This window comes from Colossoma macropomum, unplaced genomic scaffold, assembly GCF_904425465.1.
Source record: "Colossoma macropomum unplaced genomic scaffold, Colossoma_macropomum, whole genome shotgun sequence".
Lineage (NCBI taxonomy): Eukaryota > Metazoa > Chordata > Actinopteri > Characiformes > Serrasalmidae > Colossoma > Colossoma macropomum.
This window is the reverse complement of record NW_023494794.1, coordinates 17,755,594-17,781,624: the sequence shown is the minus strand read 5'-3', so window position 1 is coordinate 17,781,624 and position 26,031 is coordinate 17,755,594. Positions and strand designations below refer to the sequence as shown.

Genomic DNA, 26,031 nt, shown 5'->3' with positions numbered 1-26,031 from the left:
GCAACAGTTGTGCCCCCGTTCAGATTACAGGTTTTGCACATTTGACATATTGATGGAAAAAAATAAAACAAAATATGTCCTGTGCAAAAGTTATGGCACATTTTATCTTTTTTTCCTAATATTTTTCCAAAATGTTAGATTGTACACTAAAGTGTGCTGAAAATGCCACATTTTATTCCCTGTAGAGGATATCTTAAACTTATTTTCACATAGAAAATCCAAAAAATATGTAATTCAACTGGGGGTGTTGAAACTTATACATCTGACTGCATGCATGTAATTTATGTATTTTAATGCAGGAAACAGATGTATTTGAAACAGCTCTGAAAAGCTTTGAGTAGGAGTTCCATCTTGTGGTCTGAGAAAGGCTGGCATCTGTAGTGTTTCTTTGTGACTTTGTTTATTGTAATATGCACTATACAAATGAAATGTTCACCTAGGTTCGATGGAGATGTAATAAAGACGGATGAGACGATCCGTACACTTGCACAGAAGTGGCAGCCTGCCAAACGCCCGCGCTCAGAGGAGCGGATCGCCAAAGCCGTGGACACGGACATGATCGTCGTCCCCTGTGTGGTGTGTCTTTGATATAAGTTATAAGTAACAGTTAGAAGACTAGTTTCAGAGCAGATCTGTGCTACGCTGACACCTTTTAGCCTGGGATTAGTTTTAACTAGTTCTTCAGTCATGCATCTTTTTCCATTTATAATATTTGCTTTCTCTCAGTCTAAGCCCAGCCGTTGTGAGAGGGCCACAGAGGAAACCAACATGGTGACGCAGAAGCTGATCACCATTACAGAGAGTGACCTGCAGCTCAGTTATGCCAAGCAGCGGCGCACCAAGAGCTCAGCCCTCCTTCATAAAGAACTGGACGCGCGCAGCAACAAGTCTGTCCGTCAGTACCTTTTCAAGGTGAATGAGGCCATCGCTATCCTCTACGCTCGGCACGTACTGGCATCCCTGTTGGCCAACTGGCCCTCTGGTGCCCCCATCAGGGAGGAGGACTTGGAGTTGAGTGGAGCTTCTCACATGGCCTACATCCTGGACATGCTGATGCAGCTGGAGGAGAAAGCATTGTGGGAGAGGGTGAGTGAATGGAGCATGCGTGGGCTGGTTTGCTCTTAATGAGGACATTTTAAAAATTGTACTGACTTTTTTTTTGCTAGAATAATTCTTTTGATGTCAAGTTTCATGGCATTTAAAAGAGATGCTTTGTTTACTGGTATACAGGTTGAGTTAACCATATATAGCTACGGTAGTATATATAGATGACATTGATTTGATGGCAGGTATCAGATATAGTGGGTTGGGAATCTAAAGGAGTCCAGTCCAGTCCAGTCCAGTAACAAATCTAGCCAGAAGTAGTGTCACACCGTGTCATGTCTTGTTAGCTGCATATTTCTTCCTGTGGGGTAGTAGAGTGTTTCAGTAGTTTGAACACGAAAGTATACATTTTAGATGCTCATCTTAAAGGAATAGTTTTGAAAAATCTAATGAACACAATTTTTACGCTCACGCCAGTTGATCAGCCAAGACATGTTTGGTGTACAAATTTTGGTTCTTTACTTTAGCACAGGAGCTACAAGGCTAAACTGCTAGCAAACACTAGTAGTCAGTAGTCACTTACTTATAGACTTACTATGAGCTACAAAAATGAAAACTTCACAGTGTAACTGAACACTTTAGACAAAAAGGCTATTGTGCCGTAAATCACAGACAAGTCTGCTCAAATGTGGTTGTAGTGAGTTGAAAAGATTTGGATGACAATTGATTTCTAGTCTTTGTTAACCAAAGAATCTTTATTTAGACACCAGCTTATACCATCTGTATCTGCGGTGAGTACAAAATTGTGTAAATGTGATTTTTAACAAACTACTCCTTTGTGCTTCAATTGAAAATAGCTGATATTTAAAGCTTAGTGTTTTTAAAGAAAGAATATCAGAATGTTGGAAAAAAACTGAAGTGGTATTATGCCGTCTTCAGTAATGCTGTGGAAATTTGTGCCCATGCTTGTCTGTCCCCTTAGATTCTACAGAAAGTGTTGAAGGGCTGCAGCCAAAGCATGCTGGGTAGTCTGTCCCTGACCGCGTGTCAGTTCATGGAGGAGCCCGGGATGGCTGTGCAGGTCCGCGAGTCCAAACACCCGTATGACAACAACACAAACTTTGAGGTATGAAATGTGTGTGTACCTCATGCTGCTCCCGTTCTGTTTGGAACATAGTCCTTAGGCCCAGAACACACTAAGCAGACGTTTAAGAACTACTGCCAACTATATCCAACTGATGATTGCCATTTATCAGCTTAGTTGCCTCTCGACTCCTGTCAAAATTTGCACCAGACCACACAGCTAACTGCTGACATGCTCATTGTGAAATAGTTTGGGAGATGAGGGTGAAAGTTGGAGGCAAGCTATGGTGATGGTGTGTATACTAAAAGGATGGATAAACAGGCAACACAGGTATATAGATAGTTGCTCTCTATTAAATTTGATGACATTGAACAAACAGAAAATTGTACAGAAGATGAGGATGAGGTTCACAATGGGGATAATCAAAGAAATATTTCAATTGCGTACAAAATAGAATAAGGAAATGAAATCAAATACTTACTATAAACTACATAAAGAAATATACTTGGATATTTACGCATCCAAGCAAAGCATAACAACTCCAAACAGTCCTCAGTCCACATTAAAGGTGGGCCCTATGGTGATATTTAATCATCATTGTGAAAAACTGTCACATTATGCTTTTCTTAGCATAATGTGGATATTGTCAGTACTTAAAGACACTGACTAACTGCATGTTTCATTACAAAGAGAGCATAATTAGGCCTGCTTAATTGGATTTAGCGCAATGCGGTTTGTAAAACGTTGAAAATATCATTGTGGTTGTTGGTTTATTATTGTTATTGTTGTACTTTTTAAAATGTTGCACAACAAGTTCTGTTTTGTCTATTCCAACTTGTTAAATCTCAGAAAAACTGAATATCATGATGCATACGGTGTATCAAGAAAATGGCTTGAAATTTCATGATATGTAAGAAAATGGCTGCATGGGACCCTTTAAACCATTAGCCCTGTTGCAAAGACTGATGGTCTGTGGAGTTTATGGTTGCTCCCTGAGGAATTTCCAACACTCATATTTAAAGGACCTATGTGAATGGAAAATCCCTCTATAGCTGGAATTGGCAATAATCTTAAAAACTGTAAAGCTGTAGCATACAAAGTAAAGATATATATGGTTTCAGTGTTGAAAGCTTCAAATGTCCATGTTTAAGGTAAAGTGAATGTATAAAAACTGTAACTGTATTATGCACAGACAGCATGTTACACTGTTAACATCCAGTGGTTCTCCTCAGTTGTTTGGTTATAAACCAAAATATTGCCAAACTGACACATTGACACATTACTCCTGGACAAGCTCATCCCTTTACCTCTTTACCAGAAAGTGGATCTCACTTTCTTACTTTTTGTTTTATTTGTATGTGCTTCTGCATTCTTTGTCAAACTGAGAATCTATAGAATGCAATCATTTCTATTATATCCATATTTGAACCGATCACAGATTTGAATGATTGTTTGAAAGAGATCCCTTGGCACCTGAAAGACATCCAAAGAATTGTAATTTACATAATATCTGCACTTGTTCAAATTATCACAATATTTATAATCTCAATTAATCACCCAATTCTAGCATACAGGCAACAAGGCTGCACAATTAAAATCTTTCTGCCAATCGTTATTGCAATATCAGCCTTTATAACACTGATGTCCTTCAGACGTTTGGACATGTCAAGGCATTCATGTGATCCAACAACCGTACATTACTTTGGTCAGAAAAAATGCAGGCTTGTCATCTGCGTCTCATCAACTGCAGATCACAATATAATCGCTGTATGTTATTTACTGTACAATGAGTATGTTTCTGTTCTCAAGCTACAAGTGAAAGCAGCTTTAAACTGCTTTGAGCTGCAGGTTACATTCTGACTTTTTGCTGTCAGCAGATTTTTCCACACCGTCTGAAATAATCCTTTCCCTCTGTTGTTTTAGGACAAGGTGCACATCCCTGGGGCCTTTTATCTGTCGGTCAAGTTCGACTCGCGCTGCCACACTGAAGAGGGCTGTGACGAGCTCCAGCTGGCCAGCAGCGCTGACTTCCAGCAGGACTTGCATACCTTCAGTGGCTCCTTCCAGAAATGGGCTGATGTGGAGATACCAGGTAAGTGGTTCTGGGGGTTTATGTACTATTAAAGCAGGAACACTTAGTGCAATACATTACTGCGCAAAACTCAGAGACCACCCTTCATTTATTTGATTTCCACGCAAAACAGTCGTTGAGTATAAATTGCATGTTTTTCAGGAGATATTTTTGAAGAGATTAGATATAAGATAATCCACTTGCAAAAGGCAGAGGAAAGTCAAATGAAAAGTGAAAAAATGAGTTTCCAGAACTGGAGTTATATAAGAAATATTAAAAGATGTAGAAAAAACACCTCATAACAACACGCCACTGAAACTGCTATTAACAGATGAACAGTACTTTAAGTTTTTGTTATTGAGAGAGAGGAGAAAATCAAGCTTCACTCTTTCTTCAGATCTGAAAAAAATCCACAGGTGTTTCTGTCCATCCTCCCACTTTGAGAAGACAACTCAACACTGAGTATGAAAGGATATGTAGCTGTCAAGAAGCTGCTTAATGAGGAAAGGAAATAGGCAAAACATCAGCTAATTAGATTTCTCGGATCGTAAGAAGCAGAATATGCAACCACCTTTTAAGACTGAACTTTGGAGGTGTGGAAAATATCCCTGTAAATTTCTGTGAAAAAATGAAAGCAAGTCTCCTGAAAAGAATGGAAGCTGTATTAAAGGAAAAGGGTGGACACACACATAATACTAAAACAATATATTAAGTCGTTGAGGCTTCGGTGCAAGTTTCTGTTAAATATGTTTTTTTGATGAGTGATGTCTGACTTTTCCACAGTGCTATACAGGAAGAGACTAGGTAGAAGGGGTATTATGATAGGACAGTGTACGGTATCAATAGAATAACGATGGATTTTGCACTAGGGCTGGACAGTATGACATTTATCGTTATCTTAAAAAATTCAAGTCAAAACATGCTGTTTTTAGCGCATCATGGATATCAGTACTTCTAAAGCACTGACCAGCTGCATGTTTCATTACAAAGAGAGCATAATTAGTCCTGTTGATATGGATTTAGAGTAGCACATTATGTAAAACATTAAGTAATTAATTTAATAATTTTTTAAGTAGAATTTTATTTTTAAAAAATATATATTTTTTTTTAAATGTGGAACTACTGGCCCTTTTTGCCTGTTCCAACATATCAGGTGCCAGAAGAAATAAATGTCATGTATTGTGAACATTTATTGAAGTATCATGATATTGTATTTTTTCTGTGTCACCCACCTCTATTTTGTATTGTTCCCTGGTGTCTGAGAAGCGTCTGTCAGAGGCTTCTGTGTTAGCTCAGATGTGGTGCTCTGCTGTAACAGCTGTGTTTGTTTCTGTATGTTTTGATGGTTCTCTCTTTCTCCTGTAGGGGACACTCTTTACTACAGGTTCATATCAGACATGAGTAACACAGAGTGGGGCTATAAGTTCACTGTGACTGGAGGACATCGTGGACGCTTCCAGACTGGTCAGCAGCTCAATCATTCATTAATTTACAATGCCATTTCCCTCTCTATCTTTTGTACCCCCTGTAGAGGCAGCATGTTAATGATATAGTCCACTTCTCTTTCAGTAGTGCTTGTGGCCTGTACTGATATTAAACTGATAATTTCAATTATTTTAACTTAATTTTATTTATTTTGTGTGTTACTTTGTACAGAGATTTTGCATTATTTAGCAGACACTCTTATCAAAGCCAATAGATGTTGTTTACCAATAGAGAAGCCACTTGTTTCGCCACAGCATGTCTGAATATAGAGATAGCAGGCTCATAGCTTGAGCTGATTTGTATAGGATATGGAAGGTCGTCTCTATAAATCTAAACAAATTAACTTTGTCATACACAGGAATACCTTGCCGAGTCTTCAAGCCGTCAGTCCTAAGCAAAATGTGTTAGCCTTTCAAGATTATTTAATTTTTGATGGAACCTGAGTTTGAATAACAGTAAATTGGTGATAGAACATGAACTGTAACAGCATTATTTGTAATTATTGGCTATAATTTCAATATTGAGCCGATAATAATGATTGCATTCTCCCATTTATCTGCAGATACAACGTGGGCCACCAATGTTTATGGCGCGTGCTTACATTTTAGGAAAATAACACTCCACTTGCTGTTGAGTCAGTTGCTTGACCCATGTGTTTACAGTAGATTTCATGTCTCTCTGCTCTCACCGATGTGTGAGAAAAGAGTGGTCATATGCCCAGAGAATCTGTGATTGATTACTGTGGCCTGTGCTAGGGCAGTAGCAGATGCGCACTCCTCACCTGTGCCTCTGCCGCTCTTAATTACCACATTAATTGAGCCGTGCCCCTTTCTGCCCTATAGTTAAAATTATGATCCTGTCCAGGAATATCAAATAGCTTTTCCAGCCCTTGTTGTGAATGCTTTGAGCAAGGAGCTGCGAAGTCATTTATCTTTAGCAGGAATGGAATTAGGGTAAACTTGGCCAACCCATGCTTTCTGCAGCCTTTGAGGTAAACTGTGGAAAGTGAGCTGCCATGCTGAACTGAATAGTCCAGAACTTTCTCTTCTTTAATGCTATTTCTGTTTATAGAACATAGAACTGTTGCACACCACCGTAATCAATGAAGAGAGCAAAGTTACTGTACGAGGAACTGTAATTTACTGTATCCAAACCATCATTATTGTGTTCCCACTGCTTTTTTTCTAAATCCAGGTTTTGAGATCCTGAAGCAGATGTTGGCTGATGACCAGGCTCTTGCTCACCTCCCACTGACTGACATCTGGGAATGGCAGGTGGGCGTGGCCTGTCGTCAAACAGGTAGCCAGCGGCTGAAGGCTATTCACCTGCTGCTACGGATACTGCAGCGCCCTTCTCAGTGGTATGTGTCAAGTCTTATTGTTGTGGTTGATCCGATCATAAGTGGATAGCGATAAGTACAGGTGTGAACGGGGTGCAGTGCATCTTGGAGACATGTTTTGATCCGGTTACTCAGACCAGCTTCGGAGGTGGTCAGGGATGCATATGACCACATAGCATTTACAGTGTTAACGCTAAACTGTCTTGAGGCGTCAGTTTAACAGCAGAGGACCTTGTCTAAACGTTTGTAACAGCTCCCTCACAGACTCGCAGTATATTTTTGACTGACGTCAAACAGTGAGAGACTAACCCAGTAAATGTGGTTGGCGCTTTTCTTCCAGTCACGAAATCCATTAACTGCAGACACATTCGAGACACATGGAAATGCCAGGTGTGAATGGCTACACATCTCGCTGCCCACGTATGATCAGACCACGCAAGATGGATGTTAATACCAAGTGTGAACTGTCTCTCTGTCTCATTGTCTCACATTTCAATTCGGTTTTAGAGGCCTGTTACACGTGGCCATATGTAAAAGCAGAAAGCATTAAAAGATTCATGAAGGTTCAACAATTAATCAAATATTTATGGACAGTATTTCTTTCTTCTCTTTTTCCCTCTCAATAACTCAGTAGTTCTGTTGAGGCTTGAGCATTATGCGCAAGGACTGTTTACCATAGTGTGGCATGGTTACACTGCAAATTTGCCAGTGTTAAGTCAACAGCAGCAGTGTTAACGTTGACACTTTCTCGGTGTATATACAGGACCATACCAATGCAAATGTAATTGACACTATATCGTGATATCCAGCTGCAGCTCCATAGACCACAGCTTGAATAGAAGGAGCCCTAATGTGGGTTAGCCATCTACCAAAAGACTGTAATCATTAGTCAGTTCTGAAATGGAAAATCACTCTTTTAGGGTAACTTAAGAGTAGTTACGTGTAACTATACTGATTTCCATAATCGGTGAATCTGTTCATTACAGCTTGAAGTAATTGAGAAGAGGCGCAGCTAGTGATGTGTCAGTAACTGAATATTTCATGTCATACACAACAATTTTTTCAACTAATTATAAAATAGAAATATTATTCCTCCCTTTGCACAATGCTCTTTCAAACATTTAACCTGGCATGGCAGTACAAGTACTGTAAGTTGTAGATTGTTAAAAAATTTCCTTTCAAATTATTTATCAAGATTATATCATTTGTGATGGAAACTGTGTTTGGATCAGAGTAAATTAGCGATAGAGCATGACTTGTAACAACGTGAGTTGTAATTATCGGCCATAATTAAAATTTTGCAGTTGTTTTTATATCGGCAATTGCTATATATTTATTCTCTAATGATAATGCAAAGAGGAATCAATTAGTTTATGTACACATGTATTCAGCTGTGTTAGGCGTTCAGTACCCTAAAGCATGCTTAGCACACGTGAAACAGCAAAAAAAACATTTTCAAGAACATCTGTCCACATGAAACCACTGAAAAAAAAGGCGCATATTAAAGTTCAAATTTCAAAGTTTTACGTGTCACATACAAAGTCATACACGGTACAACTAGCAGTGAAATGCTTGGATAACTGCCAGCCTTTCATACTGAAGTTGTAAGAGGTGTTTCAGCCCAGACAGGTTTTTGAATGAAACATAGTACAGGCAGCCAATTGGAACAAAGGTACTTCACACACATCAGTGTTAAAGGCACATTAGACAGAATGTATAATTCTGAGGGGTAAGGAGAGATTGGAAGATGGTCCTGTAAAAATGAATTAGTATAGTTATTAGTACTAAAAAAAATACATAAATGTCATAAAATGGACCTTGATTGGCAAAAAAACAGAGCAAAACCTGCAGAGCATCTTCCAAAAGTTCAGATTTTAGTGACCTAAAGTACCTTTTTTGTGTGGGAGGGAGGTGTGTGCATTTGTGTGGGTGAGAGGTGTGTGCATTTGTGTGGGTAGAAAGTGTGTGCATTAGCGCACAAACAACTGTGATATTGAATAAGTATAATTTAGCCATGCGGTTTAGACAAAAATACAGCTCATCACTTCAGCCAACAGTATTGATTTTGCTAAACTAAAACAGAGCTCAATGAAAAACAGCAGTTTTAATGCTGTCATTTTCAGTGAGCTCTGTTTTAGAAGTCACCATGCTGAGCTTTTGCTGATTTCTGCCATGTGTTTTCTCTAGTTGTTCAGTAACAGTCATGACAGTAATGAGTCTTACAAGTAACCGTCCTTTTAGATGAAGTTAAAGTGAAGTGTTCCCATAGTTTTGTCATCAGGTGACGTAATTGGGAAGAGCAAACATCATCAAGCCAACTAACTCATAACTAGATTAGTTGCCAATGATAAATATTTATTTATTATCAACATTATCAGTGACGTTGATTAGTTGTTGCAGCCCTGATCTGCCCTATTGTGGCATTACAGAGTGAATTAACTAACACAAAACACAATCATGGTTAGTATAACAAGATATGACAGATGGATTCTGTTGTGATCTTAAAGGTAAGAATAACATGTAACTTCAAAACAACGTTTAGGTTAAGAATAGCGTAACAAAAATACCAAAAACTAATTAATGTGAAATGAATTCAGATGTGGTCTTTACTTTGAGAATAACATGTTATAATAAAAAGATTAAAGATAAATAACAGAAACTAGAAGCAGAAGCTCTACCCCCAGAGCTACAATACACTTCTACCTTCACAGCAAATCTATCCTTTTAGAAAAACTAACAGCAACAGTAGGATTCCTTTTTGTTTACTTTGTTGCAGTTCTAACTGTTGTAAATGATGAACAGATGTTTAGTCAAATCCTTCCAAGAATGTAGTGCTTACACAGCATTAAAATACTGGGCTTTTTATTAGTTTTATTAACACACTGGTTGTAAAAACAGCTCCAAAATCAACTCTACTCAACACTAAAACTTTAAAAACAGCTCCTTTTAACACTGTAAAAAACACTGTGCTGTGTGGGGAAGTCAACGTTAATATTTTGCTTAATCAAACAAAGCATAATAAATGTTTATTAAGGCTGATGGAACATTTATAAAGCTGTACACACCTAAGGCATCAATTTAGATAGCAGCACTGCTCATCACTGTCTGACAGGTGTTATTCACATTGCATAAGCAAACATGCAACACCCTGCAGCTTTAATCATTTTAGCTTTTGGAGTTTAAAACAGTAAAGTGTGTCATAACCAGATGGATTTAGAATGAATGATAAATGCATGTAATGACATAAAATATTATTTAAGTGTATTCATCTTAAAGCCCCAACATAAGTTTATACAGTATAGAGGAATGATTTTTCCATAATATTAAAGAGGTGCCTGCTTCTTCTGTTGTTAGGAACCCTGCTATTGTATTGAAGTCATCCAATAAATTTACATCTGTTAACTCAGGCCCCTCCTGGTGATCATGCGAAACTAGCCCCTCCCACTCGAAGCCTCATTCTGTCAGGTCAAGCCTGCGCTCTGAGGACAACAGGTGCAGCTCAGCTTAGTGAAACAGAACCTCAGGCAACAACCTGAATTCTCGCTCTCCATTGTTCTGCCTACCTGAACTTCGGTGAACTCTTCTCTCACATCGTAAAACAAACTAGTTTTCCAAAAGTATCTAGACACTCCTTCTAATTAGTGAATTCAGCTAATTTAAGCCAGCTACATGTTTTAAGCAACGAAAGCAGATTGCCAGCATTTGACTAATATGAATAGTGGATTCTATCAGGAAATTCTACAGGAGAATTTCAAGGCATTCGTCCATGAACTGACGCTAAATGGAAGGTAGATCTTGCAGCAAGACCTACCTTCTGAACACACCAGTCAGTCTACCAAAGAATAGTTGATGCCGAAGAAAATTCTGGAGTTTTTTTAAATTCAAAGTCCAGACCCTGATCCAGTAGAAATGTAGTGGCAGGACCGAAAGCATGGAGATCATGCAAGAAAGCCCACCAACATCAGAGAGTTGAGTACAGCGGTTCGATAAATATGGATTGCAAAAAATTCAACCAAGTCAACAGGTGGGACTGGTCAGTTACAGAAAATGTTTGGTTGAAGTCATTGCTGATCAGAGAGGTCACACCAATTGCTGAAAACAGAGATTCATATACTTTTGTTAACAAAGATATTTATCGTTGGATCAGTTTGGTCAATAAATGACTAAATATTATACAGTTTTTTGGGTTATTTATTTTTTCTGGGTTCTCCTGATTTAAATGAAGACCTGATCACATTTTAGGTCACCTTTATATCGAAATTCAGATCATTTGAAGGGGTTCACAAACTTTCTAGCACCTTTATATAAGTTTGGGTAATGTGGTTAACCTGTATCTAGGGCAGTGGTTTTCAACCTGTGGGCAGTGGTGATATTTTTTTTTTTTATTTTTAAACTGCAAACTTAATCACAAATTAAAGATATTTAAGCGCACAATCAGGCAAAATACAAATATTTCTGATGTGGTAATTATTTAACCTAAATATTTTGGTCAAGCTTATGATTAGCCTGGAGAGGCTTTTGTGGTCAGTAGTATGGGTCATGAATTGCAAAAAGTTGGGAATCCCTGATATAGGGTTTGTACATGGGTCACCCAGATTACCTCATTTGAAGTTGTGTGTGTAGCACTCTTGGTTATTAACTTTGAGTGTGTGTGCACGTTTGTGTTTGAGGGACCTGCTCCTCAGATTTACAAAGCTTTTGCATAGAACACTGTCCTCATGCTTCCTCCCTTGATTGTTGCCATGACAACAAGGTCACATGTCATTGAGACGATTTGCATGTTTTCCGTGGTGTCTGGACTCCACGACACTATCAACCCCACAGTCTGTGTGTGTGTGATGATCTAAAATGAGGACATTATGGTCTGCGGTGTCAAATGGATAAGGCTGTGGAGGAATAGGCCATGCAAAAAAGGCCACCTGCCCACCTGTGGCTGAGAATGACACCATAGTAAGCCAGGCCACCGAATTATGTGGGATCCCTGAGTCTGTTTAAAAAGAAATTATCTTATTCTTTTTACTATTTATGTGTGTTTGTGAGACCTAGAAGTGCACACAGGCAGATGCCACACCCAGTGTATGCTTAATCTTGTTCTTGGCCAACAAATCCTATGTGTATGTGTGTTCCAGGGGCTGTGATTTGACCCTCCTGAGGCCCCTATGGCAGCTCTTCACCACCATGGAGAGTGGTGTAAGTCAGGACCCCACCAGCATCACCGTCCTTCTGCCTCTTCATCGTGCCCTTACTGAACTCTTCTTCATTGCTGAGGCCAAGGCCATGGTGAGAGACCAACCTCCACATACACAAATACAATTTTGCAGCTATTAATAGTAGTAGTAGTGGTAGTAACAGTAGTAGTACTAGTAATAATAATAATTATAGTCATAGTAATAACAATAATTAGTTGAATTTATAAAGCTTATAAATACATATGAGCTTTCTCAAACTCAAGGACAGTTCCAAGTAACAGCAAACAAAACATCCTCACACATACAAACATACACACATACCTGCAAGGGAGAAAATACTCTGACTGCAGTGAATAGTTCCCTGGATTGTGACCTTGTAGGACTTTGCCATTGAGGTGCAAAGGTCCCGGCTGATACACAACGAATCTCCACTGTCAAACTCCACTGTCCTTGTCAAACTCTGCTACTGCAGTAAAAAGTGCCGGGTAACACCTTGTAAAATCCACTACCATAGTAAAAAAATGTCCCGGCTCGCGGCCTAGTCAAATTTTGCTACCGCTGTAAGAAGTATCCAAGCTCACAATCTAGTTAAACTCCGTTATCACAGTAAAAAGTGTCCCTGCTCACAATCTAGTTAAACTCCACTATCACAGCAAAAAGTGTCCCAGCACAAGGCCTAGTCAAACACTGCTCCAGTAGTGAGAATTGTCCCATCTTAACGGCCTAGTCAAACTCCACTACCACAGTAAGAAGTGTTCCAGTACGCAGCCTAGTCAAACTCCACTCCACCAGTGAGAACTGTGCCAGCTCACTGTCTAGTCAAACTCTACTGCATTAAGAAGTGTCCTGGCTCATGGCCTACTCAAGCACTACCACAGAAGAGTATCCTGGCTTACGATGCAGTCAAACTCCTCTACCCTGGTGAGAAGTGTCCCGGCTCATGATCTAGTCAAACTGCATTACTGCAGTAAGAAGTGTCCCAGCTCATGATCCAGTCAGACTCCTCTACCACAGCAAGAAGTGTCCCTGCTCGTGATCTAGTCAGATTCTGCTACCGCAATAGGAAGTGTCCCGGCTCACAATCCAGTCAAAGTCCCCTACCACAGTAAGAAGTGTCCCAACTCACTTCTCTAGTCAATCTAGTCAAACTCCACTATCGCAGTGAGAAGTGTCCCCGCTCGCAATCTAGTCAAATTCTGCTACCGCAGTAAGAAGTGTCCCGGCCCACGATCTAGTCAAACTCTGCCACCACAGTAAGAAGTGTCCCAGTACGTGGCCTAGTCAAACTCCGCTCCAGCGATGAGAACTGTGCCAGTTCACTGTCTAGTCATGCTCAGCTCGAACAGTGAGAGGTGTTCAGAATCATGGATTAGTCAGATGCTGCTGTTGCGCATTCCACTTTGGGTCCCAGGTCAACTTTGCTGTCGCAATAAAAATATTCCATCTCGCAGCCTCGTCAAACTCTGCAACAGCAGTAGAAGTGTCCCGGGTTGTGGCCTTGTCAAATTCTGTTATCGCAGTAAAAAACATCCCATCTCGCAGCCTTGTCAAACTCTGCTTCCGCAGTAAGAAGTGCCCCGGCCTGCATCCTAGTTAGACTCAGATATTCAGAAGCTTGCGACCTTGTGAAATTCCACTGCTGCAGTAAAAAGTGCCATGTTGCCACTGTGCCTCCAGTAAATATGTAACTATACTGTATAGGCCTACAAAAATGAGTAGATATATGTTTAATTCCTTAAAAACCCCCTTATGGTGATGCATGTTTATTGTGACAGTAGCCAGTACTGCTTGATGCACCACATCTCTGAGAGGGAGAATAGGCATGACTCTCCAAATGTGAGAGCAAGGTTCAAGCCTAGCACAGGGAAGCACTTTCTGGGCTTCTAACACTACTTCCCACCAGTCTAGTTACATCACTCTGGCATGGTGCATAAGGTTAATTTCTTTCTGTAAATGGCACACCATGTCTGTATCAATGACTATACGCACATCTCATACATGGGAGGTGTATTTGTGTATGTGTGTGAGTGAGTGAGTTCTGGGAGTGTGGAATGTCCAGATGAACTTACACACACGCCATCGAAGGAGTGTTTATCATATCCACCTGTTTGCAAGCTACTGTCTGCCCAAGGACCATCTGTGAGAGTATGTGTGTGAGTTAGAGAGAGAGAACACTTTGCCAATAGAGGGCAGTATCACATTTTGACAGTGTTTAGAATAAAACAAAAACAGTTATATGGATGATAACACACACTGATATGTATTTACTTATATGTGTGAATACATAGACAAGTGAATGTACACAACTCTCAATGGCTACATTTTTCCATCCTTTATAGCCAAATGAGTGCCTGTCAACTGTTTGTTTGTGCAAGAGAGTGAGTTTCAAATTGAGATCCAGAAATGTGTAACCTGGTTTGTTACCTATAGACTGTCACAGAGTGCTTTCAGAACAGAGAAGCTGGCATACTTATGTGGTTGTTCCACAAGAGTCATGTCTCCTTGAGCCAGACTATCGGGGATTTAATACCACCATTTCAGTTTGTACTAATCAATATTGGTGCCAATACTGGTACGTAAACACTGTATCGGTATTGGCAGTAGAAAATACCAGTACCAATTTCTGATGCATGCACACACACACACTACTGACTGATGCATCCATGCATGCCATTAGATTGAACTCAACTATAGCAGCAACATGTCGGCTATGTGAGTTGACCAGCAGCAGTACAAATGCTCATTGCAAAATCTGTAATGCCAGCATTTTGAGAAGAGGCAGTAGTAGTTGATTGGAATCCGTCCTAACCAGTTAGCCACAAATAAACCAGATAGCCCACCTTACATATAATGTAAAACACACTAAAACAGTGGCCTCATGTGATTTGGCAGAGCCAGGCTTCTTTCAGTAATCACTCATCTCACTCTGTGGAGTCTGAGGTAATGTCATCACTGAGGGAGTGAATTTTAGAGAGTCTTTTGGGGTGACAGTAGCCTTTAACCTTGGTTTAGCCTTTAGGATAGCAGCTCGCTGGCAGGGCTATTATGTCCACTGAAGAATCCAAACTCAGTCAAAACCAGCGAGCAGCCGTCTGTCTGAAGAATTGAAGTTTGTTTCTTGCGTGCAGGTACCAGACACTTAGCCAGCCCGTAAAACAATGACTGACACGGTTTTATGGCTGGACTGGTGCCAAGATTAGGCACAGCCTATACGTGACAAGTGACAGGTGTGACAGACATGACCATGTAGGGATAAATAAAAATAGGCAGAATAGAATGTTCAAATTTTCTGACATATAACAGCACTAAACACATTACAGAACAGTACGTTAATCACTAGCCACGCCTGCAGTGCGTCTTCATCAGTCACCTGCATCAGACAGTGTTGTGGTCTCATTGCCTGGTCCTCACATCAATTCAAGAAATCTGCGGCTCCACAGCTGCTACTGTGAGCAGGAATGACTGTAATATTTACTAAACTCCAGCAGAGGCTGATGCTCAGAGATAGAAGTGCGAGTGTGAAAGCACATATGAGACAAATTACTTGAGAAATTCAGGTGTGAAACAACATTGAGCACCATTTTTGCTGAACCAAAGACACTGCTGCGTGCTTACATGTATGCACCACAGGTGTATCTATATACTGTTCAATTCTTATTAAATGTGATCCTTGTTACAAATTATAGAATTGTAAGTACTAATTATTATGTAAAGAAACTAAACAAGAATAGGTTTTCTTAAGCATCTAGAACGAGTTTTAAGGTTTTAAATACATACATACATACTATACCATTTTCTTTGATGTAAAGATTTTGACATGTCTGGGGTGCTGTGTGGTTACGTTGAACGACTCTTAAGTGGTTAAATAACACAACAAAAAAAACAATTAAAATAATATTAGAATAGCAAAATAAATATTTAAAACAAAACATTGTCATCTTGAACATTTCAACATGTCTGCATCTGTAGGTCAACCATTTGTTCATCAAAGGCCAATTTAGTAATTCATACATACCGACATGCACACTGCTTTTACCAGTAAAAATACTAACAATATTCAAAGAAATATATACTGTTAGTAGTGTGTAAAACTTTGTACTACTAGCTCTGAACAGCAGCCCAGCTTTGGAGACACATCAGTGCCTAAAAATCTACATTATAACTAATGTGCTTTCTTATCCATTGCATTACAGTTATGATGCTCAGTTGGCAGCGAGATTTGTTCTATTGACTTCACTCCAGGTCTAGAGACCTGGTCTTTAAAAGGTTGTTCATGGTGACATTAGACTAAACAGGGGCAAACTTTTTTTCCCCCCTCCAAATTACATGATTTAGGGTTATATGCTAACTGCTTCCTGTCTGTCGATTTATACACTTTTTTGCTCTTGTTTCCCTTTTTCCCCTACTAATCTAAACATTTTGGCAACCATTTTTGCATTAAGGACAACAGTAATGAGGGACTGAACCATATAACTGCTGACAAAGAACATAGCATGAATCTCTTGGACACTTTCCGCTTTCATCAAAAGGAAAGATTCGGCAAACCTTGAACCTTTTTCCATAGATGGCATTAAGGCCGGTGCGGCTGTGCTGAAAAAGTGACGCTTTAAACAGAGAACTAGGAGATGAAGAGGAGTCTGGCTTGAATCAGGAGGATGTCTCCTGCAGGACATTTTTCTGTCCCCATCCTACTTTTAGTCTCTCTGTAAACAGTGTAAGCTCGCAAGCATCAGCAGTTCTTATCTTGCTGAGAGCAAGCCTCGCTGTCCTCCATTTCGGAACTTGTGAATATATTCAGCAAGAAAATGGAAAATCACTTGGTTGGCATGCAGTCAGTCTTGGGGCATTTTCACACTTGAATATTACTGAATGCTTGAGTCCTCACCCAGGACCAATTCTGGGCTCGTTTGGGGGAAACGCTCATTATTACTCATTATAAGTTTTTCCACATTTCATCTGAACTGTGATTGTACAGTTCCATCTGTGGACTTAATTTTTGCAAAATGGAAGATAAGTTCATCCATTTTTGGTAATAAAGAGATGGCAATTGATGGCTCATGTCTTTACCAAGGGTTGACATTGACCATCGTCCGGTGCCCCTGGCCACAACTTTTCACATTATGATTTTTTTTTGTCCGCTAAAAGATTGCCTTCAAGAATTTTTAGCAGGTTTTTTTTGCATACTCTTTCTTTTTTAACAAACATGTTTGGTCAGACATGAAACTAATCACACAAATCAGATTTGGCACAATTCTCTAACTGTAACCTCTACAATAGTTAACCTGGCAGTGTGGTGACTATGGTGGTCCCAATCCTGCTGATGGTCCACTTGGCATCATAGATGTTGTTCCGTTGGTTAAAGTGTGCTGATGTTGCTCTGTGAATTAAGGTCCTTCATAAAATTATGTGTTAAATAAGCTTGTGTTGCATTGAGAGGCTATCAAAGCAGTAGCTAAACAGTCCCTAATGAAATAACCCAGATCGGATGACGTTAAGACAGACCAGTCCAGTGGGTGGGACCGTTGTTCATACATTCATATAAAGTCTTGATATATATTCCCTTTGTCAACACAACATCTGACTGAGTTTTTGGTTAAAAAAAGCATGCTTGTTAATTGTGAAATTATGCATAAGTAATGTATATACGCTAAACATGTTTCTGTATTTCAAGCCACAAATTTTGGCCACAGGATTGACTGGCTTAGTGCCCAAGTGCAAGTGTTTATATTTAATATTTAATAACTTAAAAAAATAATAAAACAATCAATAGACAGGGAAGTACAAAGTACATAAAAGCAGAATAAAAACATGAAAAGAAAGTTGCATTGTAGGAATGAAGTGCAAATCTTAGAGCTCACATGACAAGAGAAATGTTTGTAACCTGGATTTAAAATTCATTACGTTTGGAGCAAAGTATTTTTTGATAAATCTGTGATGATTAGTTGGCTGTTTGCCTATTTGCACATTCAGTGTAATATACGTATATATATATATATATATATATATATATATATATACACACATACATTTTTCAGTTTTTGACATATTTAGAAAATGCCTGTTGCCCTTTACATTGTGTGTAAATTTAATGATGAGTGGAACAAAAGAAACGACCCACAATGTCTTGGTTAAATGTCTGGTTCCATTGACTTACATTAAAAGTAAAAAAGGTTTTTTCCTTCTCCTGTAAAATTACCATTTTGGAGATATGAGGTTTTTAAGAAGAGACTGAGTACTTGATTAATGAAAATAATTTGCAGATTTCTTGAATACTAATATAATCAGTAAGGACAGCCATGATTAAGTTTTGGTAGGGATCTACACACTCACAGCTTGTCAGTGGACTAACAGCTTGCATACTGTTTCTTTCACTGTCCATCAGGAGCAGGGCATTCTGCAGGAGTATCTACTCGCTCTTACCACCAACGAGCAGCTCCTCACACGCACAGCTCAGGTAAGCCTAGTTTATGTTCTTTTTTCAGTGCCTACTTTTCATTTACGTTATGAACACCCCTGGCCAAAGGAAGTTTTGTTGATTTTCCGAGTGAAAAAAGTTAACACATCCTCTACAGAGAACAACGATTTTTATGCAAATTTTAGTGCCACAGTCCTTATAGGAAAGTCTGTCTACTTGATGACCATCTTGGCCACGCCAGGCTCCTATCTGTTTAATGAGGAGAGACCTAGAAACCCCAAACTAAAAGCCACATTAACATATTAAAAACATATTTAACATCACTGATACAGTCTGACAAACAGCCTAAATAGGTTGTGCCATTTTTGTCAAATAACACACACAAAAAAGTCTTTTTTAAGTTGTTCTGGCTACTGCACATGCACATATCTCCAAGGGTGAGCTGTGAGCTTTTACCTCTTGTGGCTTAAACAGGAAGCCAAATGGACAATTTTATTAAAATGCAGGACTTTTTTTGTAAAGTCTTCCTATTCATTTTTCAACTAGTGACTTGTCTCTTCCTTTATAACACACTGGAATATAGTTTTATTCTGTGAAAATTAGGTGAAGACTGCATTCGCCCAATGAAAATAACGTTATCGAACTATACATTATGACGAAGCTTATTTTGTCCACACATACAGCCATAACATAATGCACTGCTTTTAAATAGGGAAAAAGATTCATTTGAGGAACCAGTACAGATGTGATCAGTTGCACCTAACTAAACAAAATAATGTGATTAATCACAGTGACTTTTTTCATCTTTTCATCTTTTAACAGCCCTTATATATGCCTATTCTTATTTAATGTTGAAGTATTAAAGAAATATTCTATATTTTGAATGTTTGCTGCCCTTACAAGCCCCTACTCCTGTCCTCCCAGTTCTGGAGGTGGTAAGGCACCCAAACACTGCAGCTTTGACCATTTTCCACCACAACAGCCCTAGCGCTCTCTTATATTGCCTGAAAACGTAATTAGGCGGTGTTTCATCAGCCAGCCATGTTATGCCCGTTTCGTGTTTTATTCTCATTGCTGCCTTCGTGCTAAAACAATGATCATTCAGCGCAGTGCAGCAGCTCGTCTCCTCCGTTCAGTTTTTATAACAGACATTCTTGAGAAGGGGTAGCAAGTAGAACTGAAATGTCATTTTCCTTTCCTTTTTTGTTTTCTGTTGGTTCAGAATTGACCTCATCTGGGTGAAGACATTCATAGCAAATTGAACCAGATCCTGAATTGCCTTGGGTTACATCAGTGTTTTGCAGCCACACGTCTAATTCAGTTTGGCTGTTGAAAAAACAACAACAAAAAAAACAAAACAAATGCACAATAGGACAGCTTTAAGTGCATGGTTAAAGATGAAAATAGCAATCAGGCTTTTAAAGAGCTCAGCTCTGTTTGTGGAACTGGATGGAGAGCAAAATGTTTAGATTATTCTTTATATATGAATTAGGAAGAAAAATACATGAATACAGAACGGTGCAGAAATCAGAGACCCTTCATTTAATTGATTTCCAGTCAAAACAAGTACAAGTTATTCATTTTTCAGATGTTTCTGAGGAGATGAGATGTAAGATAATCCACCCGCATAAATAAAAGGAAAGTCCAAAGGAGTTTCTGACCACCCCTCCGCTGTGAGATGACAACTTCACGCTATGAAAGGGTGTTTAGCTGTCAAGAAGCCGTTACTGAGAAAAGGAACTTGACAGCAAAGAAGAAAACTTGCAAATCAAACGAAGAAGCTGCTCATGTTCTCAGAACAATGCACTGTTCATCCTCGGGTCCAGACCATCACTAAATGTTCGGGATAGCTTGGATTGTGAGGAGCAGAAAATGCAACCAACTTCCAAGACTGAACTTTGGAGGTGTAGAAAAATATCCCTACAGATTTCTTTGAAAAGCTGAAAGCAAGTCTCCTGAAAAGAATAGAAGATATAGTGAAGACAAAGGATGGACACGCTAAATACTGAAAAAGCTGTATATTACATAATATTTTTTGTAGTTGAAAAAAAAAATAACTTAGACTTAAAGGCTGTTTTAAGTGGAAATGAAATAAATGAAGGGTGGACTCTTGCATGGTACTGTACTGCTAGTGTCTGTTCGTATTTTGTGTACGTGTGTGGGCTGTGGTTTACTCTAATGCATTTAGTAATAAGCTCCTATTAGCCTGCGTGGTCCGGCGGAGCTGATCAGCAGAGGTGTGAAGAGTGCTGCGCTGTGTGTGAATGATGTGTAGGATGGCACTAAATGCAGTGAAGTCTGTCTCTATGCAATGTTAGACAACTGTCAGCGTTTACTCTGCAATGCACGCTCTGTTTTCTGACTTTTTGCCTGAGTAATTTCACACCAAACAGTTTTGCTTGTTTGTTTCTGCTCTGAATAACTTTAAGTGGACATTATGACAAAATAAGAATTCATGGCTGTGTGTGTGGTAAGTGTGTGGTGTGTGTGTGTGTCATTGACTTCTGTGTGGGTGTTATTTATTTGTTTTTTTCCAGGTTTTAAGGACCACAGGTGTGTAAAACAGTTTGATGAATTGCCTGCAATACTTTGCATAATCATGTGTCTCATTCTTTCTTTTGCTCTCTCTCCCTCTCTCCCTCTCTCCTGCTCTTTCTGTCTCACTTTCCATGCTTGTGTCTCTCTCTCTGCTTGTCATGCTCTTTTACTCTCTTACTGCCTTTCACTCACTCTTTCACTCCCTCGTCCTCTCTTTGCCTGTGTCTCTCTCTCTCCCATAATCTCGCACTCTCATTCTCCTTTTGCTCTTAATTTCTGTTTTTTCTCCTCTTTTCCTTTTTGCCCTCTCCCTCTTTCTTTCTTTCTTTGTTTCTTTCATCTTCATTTATCTCTATTTGTATGGCTCTTCCACCCTTTTCTGTTGTATCTCTCATTTTCTGTCTCTCTCTGTTGTCTTCATCTTGCACTTTTTCTTTCTCATCTTACCCTCCACTTTCATTTCTTTTCCCTTCCTCTCTCTCTCTCTCTCTCTCTCTCTCTCTCTCTCTCTCTCTCTCATTTTTATTGTGCAGGCCCTGAAGAACATCGCTGCCATCTCTCTGGCCATCAATTACCCAAATAAATCCACCGTGCTGCTGAACCTTTCCCCCTGAGTGCTGGCAAACCGGGGCTGCCAGCGCAGTGTCCTCTCGCGGCCACATTATGCAGGCAGGTAATGGGTGCACCGGGAGAGCCCCTCAGAAAGTCTTCCAGAATCATCGCCCATAAACCGGAGCCACTCCCCTGCGTTCTAACAGGAACAGAGCGAAGAGTTATCTCCCCATCATTTTTATTGGTAACGGTTGGTGATTTCAGGGGATTTCATTGGAAAGGCTCTCGTAACCGTGACTTTTTGCCTTAGGCGAGACCAAGGATTTCCGAAGACGGCGGGGGGAAGAAAGCTGTGCAGTTTTGTTTTGCTATTTTTTTTTCCTTTCTTTCTTTTCGTTTTTGTATGCTCTCTTAATTTATCTGCTTTACTTGAAGCCCCATCGAGTTCTTAAAACAGGTCAGCACAGTGTGCCAAATTTCCCACTGTTCCTTCTTCCCTTTATTTATGCTCGTCTTTTTCATCATTGGAAGGGGAAAGAAGAAAAAGGAACGCACTCTGGGTGAGACAATCGATCATAGTGAAAGCAGGTCACCTTTCCTTGCTTCACACACCCTCTCCCGCGTCTCTCTGTGGACACACGCCGCCTAAAAATACGAGCGGTCCGTGCAGTCTCATCCGTCAGCGCGGCCCGAGACTTCAGCACGGACAAAAACTCCAAAACGAAGCGGCAAATAACCCGAACTTCTCTGCTCGAATAGCCACTTGAACTGCAAGACCTTTGACACCGTTAGAAGGGGCGAATGTGAAGGAACAGGTTTTGTCTTTTCTTTTAAATTTGAATGTTCACTCCGTCTGTATACTGTAAACTAGTAGCCGCACTTGAAACATCACGTTCAGCCGTCATTTGACGTAACAGCTTGGGATATTAGTTTGAGGTGCCATGCAGACACCACAGGCACCCTTCAGCCTGGTCAGTCATCCTTAGACTGGTCTTAGGTCAGTTACCATGGGTATAAAAGAGGTATAAAAGAAAAAAGAGAAGACCCCCTGGCTTGAGCTCTTTGAAAGGTCACAGGCTAGCCTCCACTGATCTACTTTAAATTGAATTGACACTAAAGGTAGGTTTAAGTGATGTCATTTCCTAAATTGAGAGAGGGTCACTTTATCTCGCTGTTCTGCATCTTGGTGTAGCACATGGTGTAATGTATACAACACACATCTGCATGGAGTCTGACATTCGAAGCTGTTTGCATTTGAGTAGAACTGTCACTCAGTACAGATATAAGCTGTATCCATTCCCTGTGGCTATGCTGAATGTTTCCAAACCTGTAATGCTACTGAGAGAGTTCTTCCAGAGACAGTGTATTTAGAGCTCTAGAATTGATCATGTGGCTGCTGAAGGGGGGCTTTCAGATGGCGCCATTTTTAAACGCGAGGCACGTGATGCAGTGACGATATATAATAATAAATAGAAGCCTATTTTTCCCACATGCAGGTGGTCGTAATCTTAATGTGGGACACTCCAGCCTCCAAGTGTTCGAAAAACAGCCAAAACTAGCTTTTCAACCATGTTGGATGAGTATAGATGGTCAGTTGTGAAGACACATGGTTCTCCTTCGTGGGTGCTCATCGTGGAAATGTGGAACTTATATGCGTAGTTATGCACAGTGCTTTTGAGTGTGTTACTCACTGAACAACAACGAAAGAAACGCGCTTAAGAGTTTGAAAGGGCTTGATCTGAACGCCCCCTCTAGTCAAAAATGCTGATGTTGCTAACATTGTGTGAAAACAAATAGCAACCAATTAACAATTTTAGAGACAGTGGCTACTAGCTTGTGTTTATGCTTAGCCACATTAGCAAGTTGGAAAATAGTTTCTTTCTTTGGAGAGTTAGATGAGCGTCTCATTGAGGGGACTGATTTTAATTGTATAGGCGATGAGCTGGCGGTGGGGTTACATTCATTTATGATATTTCTTTTCTTTTCCCCCTGAAACCAACAGATCTGTTCATGGTGCACCTTAATCACATGTATGTTAATCATAATTACAATTATAATGCTTATTTTGATTTGGTTTTATTTTATTTTAGTGGGTAAAAGTTAGCAAAGATGGTTAATAATGCCAAAGAAAGCATCCGACACACTCAAAATTTGCGACTTGTTGTCAAGAACGTCCATAGTTCCATTAATCTTGGTATATCAGGATAGTGAGCAACTAAAAAAGTACGTTATTCTGAGATTTTTTTTTTTGACTTTGCGGACTGACTTGGCTGTTTGTTAAAGCAACGACCGAGACTGGCATGATGGTTTGACAAAGACCCTTCAGTCTTCAGTGATTTTGTTTACACAAATGCTAGTTATGGAGCGTTAGCCACTTCCCAGTGCCTGAACTCCAGTTTCATGACGGCTGCCAGGTGGAATTCCCGTCTCTCGAAGCCTCAGATATTAACAAGCGTGCCTATGTTTGAAACGAAGCAATCTTAATTTAAGATGAATCGTATGCTAGTAAGAGAATTTCTCAGCAGTTATATTTTTAAAAGAGAACTATATAGCTTGATTTGAAGCATCTTTTTATTTTCACGAATGTCTTTTTTTTTTCCATTAGTTTGACATTTAATTTGAAATTGACATGGATTGAATGTATATAGCTGTGAATAATAATGATAATAATTGCACATATAGGAATACAAATCTTTCATATCAGCTCTCTCCCCTAAATAAATATCAGAATGATTTAATATATTGTTCTTGGTTGACACTTTGATTTTTGTATGCCATGGCACTTAAAAAAGAAAAAAAAAAGTTTGAGTTTATCTGTAATTCGTTTTTAATTAAAATGCTGTTATGATGCTCCTGTATGCTTTCCTGTTTTGATTTTCCGAACTGGACAAGAGTTCCTTTCATTTAAATTTGAGTAAAGAAATATGCACGGCAATTGATCATTTTCTGGAGTAAAGCATAACCAGAAAAGTGATTTACTACAGCAGTGTGCAAAAGTCAGAGACCAACTTTCATTAGGTGCAAAAAAAAATGGCCATTAAGTGCAAGTTATTTATTATCCCAGGACTCAGTATAATGTCAGATATAGTATATCAAACCTATCCGTACTTAATTTGTACGCTCTTTTGTGCACCTGCTGCCACTTTAACTCTTCCATCCCTTCAGTCTTAAAGCTAACCAGTTATAGCTGCGTCCTTCCAACAAAAGCTGCTCCCAAAGGAGTCACTGACACTGTGATCTCCTTCAAAGAGACACTAACATTCACACAAGCAAACTACTCAGAGTCAACTCAACTGCCTTATAATTCTCTCATGTGCATTTAACATGGCTGAAAGAGATATTTCTGAGGAGATTAGATAGAAAATAATCAAAGAAAAGAACAAAAAAAATCAAGTCTGAAAAGAATGGAAGCTATAATAAACATTTATTTGTTAAGGCTTCTGTATATTTTTTGTTAAATGAATAACTTGAACTTAAGCGCTGTTTTGCCTGGAAGGTCAACAAAAAGAAGTGTGACTTTTGCACGGTAGATTCCTGAGTTCACTACTGCTGAGATGAGGATTTCTTTGCCTGTTCAACCATGAAGAAACGGTCAGTTCATTTTGGCTTTCAAGCAGTTTTCTTTTCATTCTTTCAATTATGCTTTTTTCCAGTCTCTCATAAGCACCTTCTGTGAAAGCTGCTATTATTGTTGTGAAAAAAGGCCTTCAACATCCCGAAGATGACCTACACCAGCAGTTTCTTCTCCTTCATGTCTCACTGATATGTGTGTTCAGACTAAGCAAACACACAATTCCACCCTCTATACCAACACCTCAAATGCAAAGCAAATAGTTCTCTTCTGTGTCAGCGTTTTCTGCCCTCCTAGAAGGTAAACCATCTGTTGCGTTCTGCTACTGCCATCCCCACGTCCTCTATAGTGTAACAATCCGTTTTTCTTTTCTTGCTCCTGAATTGATAATCAAAACGTCTCACTGTTTTAAAGGTAATTCAACTGATTATTCAAAACCTCTGTGATCATTAAGTTGTGATGAAAGTCATTCACGGTTTGAAACTTACTGGCTCTGATTTCTTTACAGTAGTGGTGATAGGAACCAGGGGTCCTGTTGTCTAGAATGCAAATATACCCATATATGTAATGTTGATAATGGTAAAATAATGGTAAATCTGAAAAAAATACATTTTTTAAGTACTGTTTTGTCTTACAACACCCTGCATGTTCCACTTTGCCATGAATAGATGCTACATAATACATTTTAGGCCAAAACTTTCTCAAAACTACCGTAAAACAGTATCTCAGACATCCAGCAACAT

At 39.4% G+C, this 26,031-nt stretch overlaps 1 protein-coding gene across 1 annotated transcript in view; it reads left to right on the top strand.

The window, feature by feature from the left end:
* Positions 1-24,573, top strand: part of zzef1 (zinc finger, ZZ-type with EF hand domain 1) — a 75,329-nt gene extending 50,756 nt beyond the window's left edge. The window contains 9 exon segments of the mRNA XM_036580439.1: positions 441-576; positions 727-1,086; positions 2,027-2,170; positions 4,052-4,220; positions 5,565-5,663; positions 6,879-7,044; positions 12,153-12,303; positions 18,595-18,666; positions 21,699-24,573. Of these exon segments, the coding sequence (XP_036436332.1) occupies positions 441-576; positions 727-1,086; positions 2,027-2,170; positions 4,052-4,220; positions 5,565-5,663; positions 6,879-7,044; positions 12,153-12,303; positions 18,595-18,666; positions 21,699-21,779 (1,378 nt within the window). The 3' untranslated portion in view covers positions 21,780-24,573.
* The last annotated feature ends 1,458 nt before the right edge of the window (positions 24,574-26,031 follow it).